General features: G+C 44.7%; 1 protein-coding gene across 25 annotated transcripts; it reads right to left on the bottom strand.

Annotated features, from left to right (window-relative positions):
- Nucleotides 1-909: 909 nt before the first annotated feature.
- LOC123164865 (ribonuclease 3-like protein 2) lies at nucleotides 910-12,776 on the bottom strand. 25 transcript variants are annotated; one of them, XR_006482678.1, is made up of 12 exons: nucleotides 12,031-12,773; nucleotides 11,455-11,622; nucleotides 10,783-11,156; nucleotides 7,912-8,073; nucleotides 6,301-7,020; nucleotides 6,026-6,136; nucleotides 4,534-5,413; nucleotides 3,812-4,107; nucleotides 3,326-3,717; nucleotides 2,702-2,930; nucleotides 1,333-1,516; nucleotides 910-1,221 (listed from the first exon to the last, which is right to left on the bottom strand). XR_006482678.1 is itself a non-coding variant. In XM_044582470.1 (4 exons), the coding sequence occupies exons 1-4, from the start codon at nucleotides 12,427-12,429 to the stop codon at nucleotides 7,908-7,910; spliced, it is 1,107 nt and encodes a 368-aa protein (XP_044438405.1). In that variant the 5' UTR covers nucleotides 12,430-12,771; the 3' UTR covers nucleotides 7,735-7,907. The 25 variants fall into 25 exon arrangements, 1 of the variants encoding a protein (XP_044438405.1); XR_006482666.1 differs by having other exon boundaries at nucleotides 1,333-3,717; nucleotides 4,534-4,685; nucleotides 4,760-4,819; nucleotides 5,343-5,435; XR_006482670.1 differs by having other exon boundaries at nucleotides 1,333-3,717; nucleotides 4,534-4,685; nucleotides 4,760-4,819.
- Nucleotides 12,777-14,745: the final 1,969 nt, after the last annotated feature.

Raw genomic sequence — 14,745 nt, forward strand, 5'->3', positions numbered from 1 at the left:
AGCACCTGGATTGTTCGCGGTGGAGCGAACGCTGGTCATCGATTCTACTACAAATAAAGAGGTCAGATTTCTCATCAACAATGAGATTAAAACTCCAGTGTTATACGCATGGTTCGGTTCTTTAATTTGTGTTATGCTTTTTCCGATTTGATACTGTAGATGGGGCTATGTGGAATACATGATCGAATGTGGAGTACCGTGCTCAGTTGATTAAGCATTTGGGCGTGGACCGTCACTCCGTCAGGCTGTGCGCGTCCCTCTCCAACCCGCAGCTTACCTGAATCGAAGAGCTCGTTCAGGCGAACCAGTCGAGCAATGGAGTTGTACCGCGGAGCTGGCACGAAATGGTCGAGCGGAGCCATAAGCATGCAATGGACCGGCTCGCTTGTAGTAGCAAGCAGGCAGGCTCATCGGTGGACACGTCATGACTGCTTGTTATATTAGTCGCTGCCAACCTGTTGGTCGCAGTGTTTATGTTAGTGGCCGGCTCTCATGATAGTAGTTCATCTGCTTAGCAGATAAGACCAATAGACGCAGAATAGTTAGAGGCTCTCACTATGCTTAGGGCTTGTCTGCTGTTTTGCCTGGTTTATCATGGACGTCAGATATGCGAATGATCTTAGGTTGAATCCTTTGTAATCAGTCATGTGTTCAGCAATAAATTATGCTTCCAGTATTACGATTTTAGTTGCTACAGCTATGAAAAAGAATTTTATACAGTGGACGTTGTACACGCGGCATATCAAATCGGCTAGGGCCTGCAATAAATCCCACTAGCAGGCGGAAAAGAAATACACACAGAAAATTTATTTTTTTCAAAAAAAAACCATGAACTCAATGTTGTCTGACACATTAGGCAGTACATTATCTGTTCAAAACATAGCGAGGAAAGAAATGCACGTTCTACCATTTAATAAACTCACGTTTCAGTATATTGAGACATAGATAGATGCGATATCCATGCATGATAAGTTTGTTCAGCACAAAAGTGTGGCCACACACCGCAAGAAGTCTGAAATTTTCATCATACAAGGTAGCTATCTACTTAATTAGTCCAGCAAAAAGACCGATAACTGCGATAACTGAAGCTTTAGCTACCCATTCAATCATACCAAGCAAAAAAAAGAAGCTTTAGCTACCCATTGAATCAGACCAAGCAAAAGACAAACAACTGAAAGAACTCCATCACTCCAAACCTGTGGAGATTACCTTCCATCCATGCTGCAACAAAACAAAAAAATTGGAAGTCAGATTGCGCTGCTGTTTAACAAAGAAGTACTAATTACAAATAGGTAGAGACTAGAGAGAAAATCATGACGTGAAAGCGATTACCGTTTATGTTAAACTGGAATGTAACATATACTGAATCCCCAAGTTTTTTCCTGTCCTACTTCCTTCACCCATGGCGTCAGTAATAGCCAGATATGTTTCAGAGTAGAATTGATTTTGATGAAGAAAATGAGAAGATAAACGACTGGCTTCAACGCAAGAGTACACATTAACTGAAGGCTGTTGACTTAATTGACCACAGCAAGTATATGGATTAGTCTCCCCTCTTCTATAATATAATGAAAATCATAAGCATTGAATTCCAGCTAGTAGTATCATATTTCATAGAAAAGCAAAATAACCATCCAAACCATCTATACATCAAAGATTCAAGGTTTTGGAAATCAATTGGCAGACTCCCTACAAATCAAATTGGCAGTAAGTAAATAACCCAAGCTGTATTTCTGGTTTACTGAACTAGGACCCGAGACCTGGGACTGGGACTTAAAGATACCACTGGATGATCTAGTTGACCAAACAGAAGTTACATACGAGCAAAACCAATTTTCAGAGCACTTATTTACTTTTGTTACTGCCTTATTTTGGTCCCGTCCATGGTAGAAAACAAATATTCCCCTTCCAAATGCATTCAAGTCAAAATTTAGGGACTGCCAAATTTCAGTCGATGTAAGTGCATAAATTTTACATTCTCGTTGCTCTTTTTGGATTATTTGGGGTCATCAAGTACAGTCTGCCTAAGCTACCAAGTCACCATGTGTATACTATATTATACTGTCCAAAGAATCTACGGGGAATCACCAAATGTATATTCTATATTCAAATGAAAAAATGGTAGTGATATGCAAAATTCTAAAGTTTCAAGAAATGGACTGTTTCCAGATTGCATTCGTCATTTTCGTAACGGGCCATGTTTTGGTGCCAACAACAAAATATGATTATGCTACCATAGACTACTGTGGTGCACTTGCCAACACAGAGACAATCTCACAATTCAATTGGTGCGAGTATGTGGTTGAGTGCCTCTTCTAGGCAGATCAACGGCTTAAGGACATGTTGGCAAACAACCCAAAAATAATTTAGTTGGTTGTCATTTGTTCTTGCAGGTCAGTTTCTTTAACATGTTATGTATCTCGTCAGGGGTTGTGGCTTTTATTGACGATAGATTTATTTATGTTTTCACTTTTCACATATTCTTTCTTGACAACATTGACTTGGGATGTTCAACAAGCAGCATGATGTCCTTCCTCGGATAAGCGTCTTCGATCAGACAAGCATCAGAAGGATGATAACTATGGCAACTGACATTGGGACGAGCGTCACGTCATAGTCGAATTGCACGGTAATTTTTAGTTTTCACGTCAGATGTGCCGTATTCGATGATCCATTTAATCTGGGTGTTCTAACTTCTAACCTTTTAAGTTTGCAAACGACAGTTCCGATCTGATGCAGATGTATGCTATGCCCCGCTGCAAGCACCCAGATTGCACTGAGAAAATAGATAACCAACCAACAGATGTCGCCAATCAAAATCAAAGTCACGGGGATCACCAGGATCCTCAGCAAACCCGCGGACTGATTTCTCCATTGCTGACATGCATTCTATTAGGGCACGGCCTAGTGCAGCAGCACCAATCCTGATCCTGAATGAACATAACAGTATTTACTACAGAAAACAGAGTCTTCCAACTTCAGCAAACACCCCAAAATACTTGATGACTGGGTAATTTCACATAAATCCATCGATTAACAGATGATGTATTACCATATAGGGGACAAAAATTACCAAACTGGATTCTACCATAAACGTTACAATCCCATTAACCTTCCCACATTTCCAGAATTATTGCACAGAACTCAATTTTGTAATAAAGCTTTTCATGCGACACACTTCAAGCATGAGAAACTACTCTCATTACCACAAGAAAATATACCTACGTACTAATTTCAACCCCAGATTCAGATGTCATCTAATCATAACAGGTAGCAGAGCAGAATTTCATTTCCAGCTAAAGATGTGGCAGTCAAAAATGCATACCTTGGCATCCACCCAGGAGTCTTGCGGTCAATCTGCTCTATGTAGTGTTCAGATGCTTGAGCTTTATCTGCCGTCCCTGCCTCCGCAGCACAGATTCGTCCGCACTAGAGGCGGTCGCCGCTGGCACCTCCCCGTCCGGCAGCGGCCTAACAGGATAGTGCAGAGGCTCCATGGGTATGTCGCTGTCGTTCACCTCCTCTAGCAGAGTTCTGCTGCATGAACAGAACGCCCGAATACAGGTTAGATCTTGAGGTCCCTGCCTCCGCAGCACAGATTCGTCCGCACTAGAGGCGGTCGCCGCTGGCACCTCCCCGTCCGGCAGCGGCCTAACAGGATAGTGCAGAGGCTCCATGGGTATGTCGCTGTCGTTCACCTCCTCTAGCAGAGTTCTGCTGCATGAACAGAACGCCCGAATACAGGTTAGATCTTGAGGAAATACGAACCCAAAACGCGGCTGAACAACCACACCCACTGCCAGATCCGTACCTGTTGATCGGCTGCATCAAAAAACTCCATGTTCACCGGAGCAGAGAGGCCCTAACCCTAAAGAGATGGTGGTTCCACCGGCTCGCTGCTCTCGACAGAACAAGAACAGGAGCCGCCAGGTAGAAGACAGCTGCTCCCATCGACCCATGGCTGCATTTACTCTATCCCACTGCCGTCGCTACCGGAAAGCATCACAACTGATCCACGGATCAGGACGTCAATGACGATTCGAGCCACGGCTCTGACCCGAACTCACGACGTCGTTTCAATTCCACGTTCTCTGGTGGGCCCTGCACCTGTCACGTGCATTCAGAAAAACGAATCACGAAGCCATACCGAACGGGATAGATTACGAGAGCCTGTGTGCTCGAGTGCACATACTCCGCGTCCTAGACTTATATTCCTTTTCAATCGCCTAGAGACCATAAAAACTAGTCCACAAAGATCTACCATTTTTGTGAATCTATGAGGCCTAAAATTACAAATGATGCATAATGTCACAGTTATTTTGTCATGTCAAATTATCGTAACGGTTATTGGAATAAAAAAGGCAAAGAATCGCAATTAAATCCCTGAGCTTGATTAGCTCTTTGACAAGGAAGAAAATAGCCACTACCCACTCGCATAAACAAGAATGACGAATTGTGATAATGAGTTATCACAATTCAAAAATTTGTGCGAAAACTATGAACGAAAGCAGATAAATGAGATAGAAAGTTTACCACTTCATATTGTTGGCGATAACAACGATGGTGGGAAGCTGGTGTACAAGTATGACCTTGACGTGCCAGACCAGACAGGTTTACCCGAAGCTCATTTATGCTCTATCACTTGTGCATTTTGTTTTTACCATCTCAGTGAAAAATCACTATTTCTGCAAAATTTCAGAAACATTTATTATTACATTCCATAGTTCGAGAGGTTAGTGCAAATATATACATGAATTACATTCTTAAAGATTTCTTTGCCTTCAAGCAATACATCAGTGAGCAGGCTTTCCAAATAGACCTGATCATGAAGGGAGAAGAATCGAAGGACAAGACATCAAATCAGAAAGAAAAAAATGAGCTCGGTTAAAAAATATCCTCAAGAAAATTCATTGAGGATCGCCATATAAAATGCTAGGGATCATATCAACAATGAAATAAAATCGTGAGAAAATAATATTATGGACAGAAGACAACAGTATGTATGGGGATACCGAAGCCGTTAACATAATTGTATTTGTATAAAGGGTAAGCATGGACAGAAGGGAAGTCATCATAAGTAAAAGTTATGTATGTGTGTCGATATAGCAATCATTCACTCAAAAATTAAATTTACGCATTGAGGACATTTTTGGAACACCAGATAAACCTGTATTCCCACTAATTTATCAATAGAAGTAGCCTCCACCAAGATTTTAAAGTCGTGCAAAAGGAGAAAGCTCAAAGATAAGCTTGGGTCACAGCAAAAGCTTAACATCTAAAAGGCACCAGGTTAATCAGCACACAGCATGAGCTAATTAGCACGTTAGTAGCAGCTTCTCAACCTCTCGGGTGCTCAAAATTTTAACCCCAACCAAATACACAAGCTTCCAGAGCCTGCTCCCCCGCCACTATTCTGCAATAGACCAAAAACAAATCTATAACAAAGTAAGGAACACAAAAACTGATTAGGAAGATAAAAGATTCCTTTTCAAAACAAGCAGTGTTTCTTATTTCCAAAATTGACCACCATATTAGGTGGCCGTCATAAAAAATAGGTGATCAACTTTCTCCTTTTTAGTACAAAAACAACACCTTGTATGCACAACTTGTGTATATAGATACCACATAATAAATTCACACCAATATATATTTCTGGGAGAATCTCATGTGGCCATTCCGTAAAATGAAACTAAATACATAAAGTAAACAGTAAACACCCCCGTTAGCATGTACTAAGCATAGCTTATGCCAAGAATCATTCAAGTTGACCAAACACACTTGACTATGACTGAATCCAAGACTTTAAATTCTAATTATGTACTTCTAATGAGAAGTCCAAGAAATCTGCTTCAACAATACCAGGCACAGACAATTACATTATAATTGGAAATTATACTAAATAATGACAAACACAAAGACTCATCTCCCATCCAGGGGTCAACAAAATATATAATCTAAGCAATCATACGCCGTAAAAACCTGGATGAACAAGGATAAGGTCTGGCAGTACACTTGAAGTAATTACCTGTCAGAGGCCATCGGAAATTATCAGTTGAAGAATTTCGGAAGTAAGAAAATGGGAGTACAAGCCTCCAAGATGCCCAAATAAATTGACCACAACCAGTATGAGCATCACCTGCACAAAATTTGGGATTGAGAGGATGTCAGGATAATGTAATTATTTGGTGTAAGAACGGGAAAGAAATATAGGGGAACCTAGCCGAGCGCCATGCTGATGAATGTTGTGTTGCCAGAGTGGAAAGAATTAGTGAAGAGTGGTAGGGGCATAAATACACGTACCTGTACCGAGGCAGCGGAAGGATGGGCACATCACCTGCCATGAATGCAGAGAAACCGAAGAATGATTGGTTCTTCAAATCCCAACGGAGCAGTTGTGCTCAACCAAACAGCCATAGTGTCGGCCTACATCTCCCGCACAGGCTCTCATTGCCCTAAACTGTGGGGCCGATCAATCCATCGCCTCCTCTCTCTAGCAGCGACCGTCCACATCAGCTCACTCCCCCCCCCCCCCCCCCCTCCGCCTAGTTTACCATAGGGCTTCAAATTTTCCTCTGGAAAAGCAGCCCTCTAGGACTTTTTGGCCCAGGAATCAGAATGTACGGTGAAAGCCGGAGTAGACAACAGACTAACGGCCAAGGTTGCCCAAGTCGCGAAAATGGATGGCCAGAAACGCGCAGGGCGTTAGATGGTTGGAAAGCTGCTCAGTATTACTGTCATAAAATGTGGCTAAATTTCCGTATATCAGAAACATAGCTAGTCGACACATAGTTCTTTGACCGTGAACCAAGGCCCAGATTTCGTTTGTTATTGTGTGAATCACTGAATCGAAAATGACCTGAGTGTGCTGCGATAACTCGGGTTGCCAATTTTGCTGTTTGTTAACAGAAGAAAATCCCGTCTTCTAACATTTTCCTAGAGTGTTTATAAAGCAACTGTTGAAAAAGCACAGTTCAACAACCACAAACCAGAGAATTTCTTGAACAGACGAGATAAGCAAATCTATAACAATATAAAAAAAACATGAGTTAGGATGAGGTTCTTTTGATCTAAGCTCTCCAAAAAATATATTTAAAATTTATAACTATCAATCCCATGGTTGTGGGCAAATATTATACCATCTCCTAATCATAGGATATGTATAGTTTGTTAATTCAACTTATTTATTCATGGTTACTTTCTGATTTTATTTTATGTACGTGGAAATTTATTTCTCATGCTTACAATTTTCCACGTGATATTTATGTAAAAGAAGCCAGTGTCATTACTATCGAGATGGACATGCTATTTCAAGCTTATAAACAAATTTTCAGTCTAACATTGAATTCTACACCGATATGCATGGCTTTAAAAAAGTATCTGTTTGGATAAAAATAATCTGGCGAGTATACAACTGCATCTCGACCATCGGAGTGCATAGATAAATAGGAAGGCTAACTTCTGTCCCACTGCTTTTTTTCGATGAAAATCTCATAGTAGCGCTTTTTCAAACTATATGGTTTCATCGGCATGGAAGGATGAACCCGCATCAGAAAATCCTGGTGCACCTTCTTCATCCTCATTCACCTCTTTGGCTCTCCCTTCACCACGGTTTCCTTATATTCTCTTGAGCTCATCTCCCACCTACATGCTAAGAGTCACCACCACGATGTGGGCTTCTAGGATCTCCTTCCTAGTAGTCGCCACCAGGATGTAGCGTCAGGATTCAAGTGCATGGATCCCTAACTCCAGCAAAGGAACATTCATATAAAAGTTTGAATCATCAATTTTGTCAAGGGATGTAATACAGTTTTGTATTGTTATTATTTTTGCTAGACACAACCTCAGCCTAAGGTTCACAAAGGGATAGAAATAGAAATATGTTCTCTCCAAAGGGCAATATATGGATCTCACAATTTCAATAGATGTTCCAACATCTTCTGCGCGCAAGAATTCTCCGCATCCTTTACCCTTGACATCTTATCACTTAAAGTTACCCAAATACCACCTTGGGCTTCTACCTGAACGGAGTAAACAAATGTCCTATCATGTGCCGGGCCATCTTCCTTCTCTAACCTGAAAAAAAAAACAATGAAGCAACTGTGTAGGGCTGATCTAGGCAAAATGTCAAGTTAGATAATGCAACAAGTGGTAAGCATTCAAAGGCGCTAAGCTTTCACTCGGCCCCTCCCACACACCTTGTCAAGGGTATTCGAGCCACTAGACCATCATGACAAAGGACCCACCACAACAAACCAAGGACTTGCGCTAGATAAAGATCAGGGCTTGCCACCCACGGCGACAGCTACGCAGGACCACCCGCTTCTACTCCCCTCACAGCCACGCCGACAAAGATAGCACCCAACACCACCGTTGCGACGCATGTCGAAGAGTCGACCGCATAGCCCACCATCCAAGGCCACCACCCGGGCGTTCAAACTCCACCGTACAGAACCACTGGTGTGACAGCAGCTGCAACTCAGCCTAGCTCTTCGTGAACATGCAAGAAACCGCCGCGCCAGATGCACCGTATGAGCCACAGGACGAGGCCGCAGACCAACCCTCCCGGTTAGATTTAGCGGAGGGCGGCAACTCTATGCGTGGGCAAGCACCCTCCAGCCAAAGCACCGACGGACCAAGGTCGGAGGTCATGACTGCATCGTCCCCACGCGCCGACAATGGGAGAGAACAGCTCCACTGCAGAGGCCAACAAACGAGGCCATGGACTGCCCTTCTTGGACAGATCTAGCGATGCACATCACCTCCATGCCTCGGCGGGCATCTCCCATCCCAAGGCAACGACGGGCCGAGGCGGCGGCCAAGAACGTTTAGCCCGTGCGCGCAACAGCAGGGGAGTTGCACGCCACCATGCCCGAGTGGAACCCCATGGCTCTCGGAACCGCGTTGTTGATGACACCATGCGCGGAGGTACAGAGAGGAGGAGCAAGGGTAGAGGGAGGGAGGAGTGCCCCGCCGCCGTCGTGGGTCGGCCGATGGTCGGTGACCGCGATGCGGGAGGACACGAAGAGAGTGGTGGTGGCGATGGGAAAACCTAACCCGCAACCCACCCAGGAGGGCGATGCGAGGTCCTCACAAGGGGGTTTTTCGCATCATCGTTTACTAAAAAAGGGGGATAATGATACTACTATTGAGCAAGAACCATGAAGGATCAGGCCGCCAACAAATATGGAAGTTAGGATTTCCTTGATTTGTTCCATATATTGATCTCTACACGAACACGGTAAGGTAAAGACTAAAGATGAGGAAGGATGGTGATGGGTGGATGGAAAGAAAGATGTGTGAGTGGGTGGTTTCTGTGTATGGCGGGGAGCGGCATGAAGCAGGCTAGGCGCGCAAAAACAGATATGGGAGCGAGATAGGAGATGAATGTTACAGGAAGTGAGGAAGGGGAAATGTGGGCATGGGCTTCTAGGAAGGAACACGAAAGCGCTGGAGGGAGTGTGTCAATGCCCGAAGGACCATCGGCGGGCATGGGAGAGAATGGGATAAAGGAAAGATATATGCCCATCAAATTTTCTATTTTTCTGATTGGTTAAGATAGTAGATCACTGCAAGGTTGCTCAATGCATACATACAATAATCATGTCAAGTAGCTGCCGCTTTAGTCAAAATAACTTTGTGAAACACAAAGATGGGGGAAACTAAAAAAGTGCACAATTTTTACTTAAGGTGGTGTTTTAGACGTTTTTGGAGTTCTAGGTTGAAAAGACATACTCAAGCCATAGTTTAAGGTTGAAAAGTGTACACTTTTTTCATTTTAGAAATGCCTTAGCACTAACTAAGATGCTAAAATGTACAAAGAATGATGAATTGATTTTATGAGTTCCTGGGGGGGGGGGGGGGGGATATAGTACAACCATGATTCAGACAAAATAAAGAAATCACTTTGGTTTGACCATTAAATCAACATGAAAGCTTCCCCAACGGTATTAGCAGATAGTTTTTTAGTTTATGAAGCATGGCATTACTCTTTGCAATGTGAAGCTTGAATTCCCAGCAAATCAGGTCTGAAGAGAAACAAAACAAGTTTAATTTGGAGTACTTCTGTTTTCCACTTTTATACTTCTTTTAACATATGTTATTCAGAAATTCCTTTTTCTGGTAACAGAGAAGATATAACTAAACAAATTATGAATTAACTATGTAATCAATTTTTTTTTGGGTGGGGGGGGGGGGGGGGGGGGGGTTCATGCTATAGTGTTTGGCAACCCAACCAAACTAGTGGTTTCCATACTGCGTCTGAGATGGTCTGGACAAGTATGTTCCAGACCTAGTGACCTACCGAGGTCAAAGTACTATTTACCTAGTAAGGTTCTGTAACAGAAATAGTAGTTCTGGACCAGACTTGTCCAGACAATCACTCAGATCAGGTATCTCTTTCCCACGTGTTCATGCTGTAGTGTTTGGCAATCAAACCAAACTAGTGGTTTCTATACTGCATCTGAGTGATTGTCTGGACAAGTCTGTTCCAGACCTACCGAGGTCAAAGTACTATTTACCTAGTAAGATTGTTTAACAGAAATGACCAAAAGTTACTACCCTAAGATAAATGGGAACAAGGGTGAAATTACAATAAAGAAACAAAATAAAATGTGCAGCAGTGAAACAGTTCTAAAGATGCCCAGAACAAAATATATGATCAACAAACAATTGTAGTGTAGGTGTGGGAAAGAGATGCCTCATCTGAGGAGCATTGCAGGAAAAGTTCAACTAATGAACAGGATATATAAAACTAAAAACTGACAGAGTAGTCAAGAATCTTACTTAAAGATGGGTTTTGGCCAATGCTTCCTGCTGCACTGCTCAATAAGCTTCTGCTTGCATTCCCTAAGCTCTCCAACCTCAACCCCCAATCCATGGCCAACTCCAGTTGTCAAGACTTGCTGATTGCCTCCACCAAGAAGCTTGCTTAATGCATCCCGTGTGGCATTGAGCTTAGCGATTACCATCTGCTCTGAGGACCCCATCCCAACAAGTGCCCCACCAACAAATACATTTACAACCGTTGTTCCACCCTTCTGCCAAGTCTTGAATTTTACATCTTTCCCATGTTTCTGGCACAGTTCATGCAACATAGACACAGGTTGCTCATCTATTGTTTCTGCCGTGACAATGGGCTCAAAGAGGAACCTTGTTACCTACATAATAAACAGTGATATCATTATCACCACCCATTATTCTAGTGAACTACTCTCTTCGTAAATAAATATGTCGTTTTAGCGAGCAGAGGTCCATTTTTTTTTAACTTTCACAAATATTATTGGTAAAGCTATTTTGGAGTGGTCATACCAAAATGAAATCATACGATTCTTCATAGAAAATTACATAGATTTTTATCAGCGTATTATGATTGGAATTATTAGTTAAGTTATTTTCTAGAAACCTCAGATCAACATATTAATGAATGGGAAATAACATGAAAGATGAATTACAAACCTTCCAGAGCTTCTCAAGATTAAAGTTGCAATCCACATAGACAGCAGCAGCAATGGCCTCAACCATATCAGCAAGCACCTTGGGAGCCTTAAATACACTGCCACCATAGGGCGTAGTGCCAAGGTCATCCTCTAACTCTTGTTTCACTGACTGGATAAACTGTCCTACCTGCATAAAGGTATACTCAGTAACATAACAATGGTAGCGAAAAACAGTTCATCTAATATCCACATCTCCAAGAGATAACATCAATCACTTAACAATTGAAATGTATTGTGCCTTATGAACCCGAATGGAGAGGCGGGAGTACTTACCAATTCCTGTTTCAGCATTGCTAAATACAGTAATAAACTTATTCTTGCATCACTAAATCAAAACTAAAATGTGGCGAGAGTTGCTATATATAGATGTTTAGCTCTATGTTTTACCCTCAAATTAAGCTCGTCGAAACGCTCGAGCGGACAGTAAAAAGTGGATGATTTATTTATATAACATCTATATATAAAAACAGAGTCCCCAAATATATGGCTTCTAACTCAGGGGAGGAGGATCCGAGGATGCTTAAGTGGCACATACCAACAGATCGAGGCGAGGGCAGTTGCGTCGGAGCAGCGGGTAGAGGTCGTGGCGCACGGCGACGCGCGCCAGCTTCTCGGTGGAGATGTTGGCAGCCCGGAGCGTGGAGAGCGCGCCGGGGCCGACGGTGGGGTTGGTGAGGTAGAGGAAGTTGGAGAAGGCGAGGCCAAGCGCCGCGTCCCCGACGAACTCGAGCCTCTGGTACGAGGCGGCGGCGAAGGACTGGTGGGTGAGCGCCTCCTCGAGCAGGGAGCGGTTGTTGAACTGGTACTGGAGAAGCCGCTCCACGCGGGCCGCCGCCTCCTCCCTGTCCGCCACGAAGCCCGGCGGCGGCAGCGTGACGGGGGCCGACGGCGCAGGCGGCGAGGCGCGGCGCTTGCGGGAGCCGGGCTTCATCATCTCTCCCTTGTGTGCCGGTGCGCGTGACGGCGTCTTGCTAGATCGGGAGGGGGAGATGAAATTTTGGAGAGGAGGCGCCAGCCGGAGTTTGGCGGCGTCCGCCGGAGTAGAGTGCCGGGCGGGCCTGTTGCTGCTGCTGGAGACCGGGGCGGGGGCGGGGCGGGTCACGCCAACGGGAGGAGCAGCGGAGGAGGAGGGACCCTACCCGCCCGCCATGTCGCCGGAAGGAGCTGCGCACAAGGGACCGGCGGCGGCCTGGAGGAAACCTAGCGAGGGTTTCGCGTCAGCGAGGGGGAGGAAAGGGGATCGAGGGTTGCGAGCGGGACTGGGCTGTTTTTTTTTTTGCGCGTGGGGGCTGCGGGCCTGCCAGTGGCATTTTTGTTGTAATATGCTCAAACAATAGTGCCATTTCCCCATACCCCTTCGGGTTTAAGTGAAAAGCTGCCGGAAGGACCCCTCCCCCATCATTTTTCTATTGTGAAGGGAGTGAGGGTGGAAATAAGTTAAGGAGGTGTTTGGTTTCAGGGACTTTTTTGTGTTGGGACTAGAAAAAGTTCCTAGTAAACCAAACAGGATGGGACTTTTTTAGACTTTTTGTTAAAAGTCCTTAGAAGCACCTCCTTGAGAGTCTTTTTCAAAAAGTCCTAGGGACTAGAAAAAGTCCTAGGACTAGAGAACCAAACACCACCTAAGTTGACCTTTACCTTTACAAAACGAGTTCTTTTGCACTTTTGGCTTATTTTGACAATTAAGAACAGTAAAACTCAGCCTAAACCGAGCTCTTTCAGCAATTAGCGCTTTCCGCTGTCCGTTTTTCTGATCAAACTATTTTCGGTCGTCCGATCTAATCTGTACCCCACGTTTCACGCACGTCTCCACGCGCCTGGGCTACTCATGGGCCTACTGTTCTGTGGGCTGCTATTCCCGAAACTATTTTGGAGCCCTCTCGTTCTCCTACACAGTCTAGCATATGATCCTGAGCGAACGGTTGTGATACGCGCACCTCACCCCTCCCCTCCTGGCCTGCCTCTTCTCGCTCCCATTCGTTTCCCACGCAGATAACAATGGCGACGGCGGCGGCGGCGCCATCGGGGCGGGGAAGATGGCGGCGAGCTGAATAATGGCGAGTCCGACTTCTTCGTGTCCGTCTGGCGCTGGCTGCGGTGTTGGCGACAATCCGGGGGCGTTTTTGCGTTGCGGATCCGGGAGACCGGAGGCCCTTGCGGTGGGTCTCGCGTTCGGAAGCTTCGCCGGATGTGGTGATGGTGACCGGAGCGGAGTCGGAGTTGGGGCTACAGGCCCTGTTTTCGGATTATGGTTTGTGGTGGTTCATCTATCTTCGTGTCTTTGGTGTGTTGGAGCCATGATGAAGGTATGGAGCTGACTTTTCCGTGGGGATTGTCCCCGACCGATATGCCGGAATCTGACATCGGTTCCCGTTGGATGGGGAAGGACCTATTATGCGGCCTCAAAAGCCATAGATGGCGATGCGGGGAAATGGCTTCTTTCGGCTCGAGCAGACGACGAGCGGCCGGCCGGCAGGTGGTTAAGGCGAGCCTGGAGTTTAATGTTGTAAGGATCGTTGTGCTTAGGTTGCAGGGCTTGTGGTCTGTTTCCGTCTTTGTTTGTGTACGGAGTGCTTGTATTTGTTGTTGTCATGTACTGCGTATAAGAATATGAATACAAGCATCCTTTTCTAAACAAGAGACAATGGCGACCGGGGCGCATCAGCTTCCCATGCTTGTCGCAGCCTCCCCGCGTGGGACCCAATTGGGCATGCTGCTGCCTTCCAGTGGAGCGCCAGATTCGTGTGGAGCCGCAGCGAGCAGCATGGTCCTCCCGGAGTCATCCACAAGTGCGTGCAGCAGTAACGGTGGCAAATCCAATCCATATGTGCTTGTTTCAGGAGTGAGCACTAAGTCGGTGGCAAATCAAACCGATCTGCTTATTCTACTTCGCGAAGACTGCAAGGTGTGTACTGCCTTCTATACAGTCTGTAGGAACAATATAGATAAATTAATTTGAACTTTGGAAGGATTTTATGTGGTTTTGGTTCTAGCATCTTCCTGCAGGAGTTCTGAAACTGGAGACGTCTTGGGCGATGGAGGCCATGCATACAGTGGCGCTTAAGATCAGATTGTTTGCAGGTGAACTAGATGGTTGGCATCGGTTTGTAGTTGTACTGAGGTGTATATGACCTTTATTATCTGGAACCTAATAACCTATGATTATTATTTAATGCTAACTTTTGAACAAACAGCAGCAACATAGATTTAGTGATCTTCTTTAATCACAGAATATTGTATCACCTCTGTT

Source organism: Triticum aestivum, chromosome 7D, assembly GCF_018294505.1.
Source record: "Triticum aestivum cultivar Chinese Spring chromosome 7D, IWGSC CS RefSeq v2.1, whole genome shotgun sequence".
NCBI lineage: Eukaryota > Viridiplantae > Streptophyta > Magnoliopsida > Poales > Poaceae > Triticum > Triticum aestivum.

Bases quoted from the DNA above. Each gene is read 5' to 3' on its own strand.
- LOC123164865 (XM_044582470.1), bottom strand. From the start codon at position 12,429: ATGATGAAGCCCGGCTCCCGCAAGCGCCGCGCCTCGCCGCCTGCGCCG. The intron at 11,157-11,454 runs GTTTGTAATTCA...TTTATTATGTAG, and splicing joins ATCTTGAGAAGCTCTGGAAG to GTAACAAGGTTCCTCTTTGA. The intron at 8,074-10,782 runs GTAAGATTCTTG...TTTTTTTTTCAG, and splicing joins TGGCCAAAACCCATCTTTAA to GTTAGAGAAGGAAGATGGCC.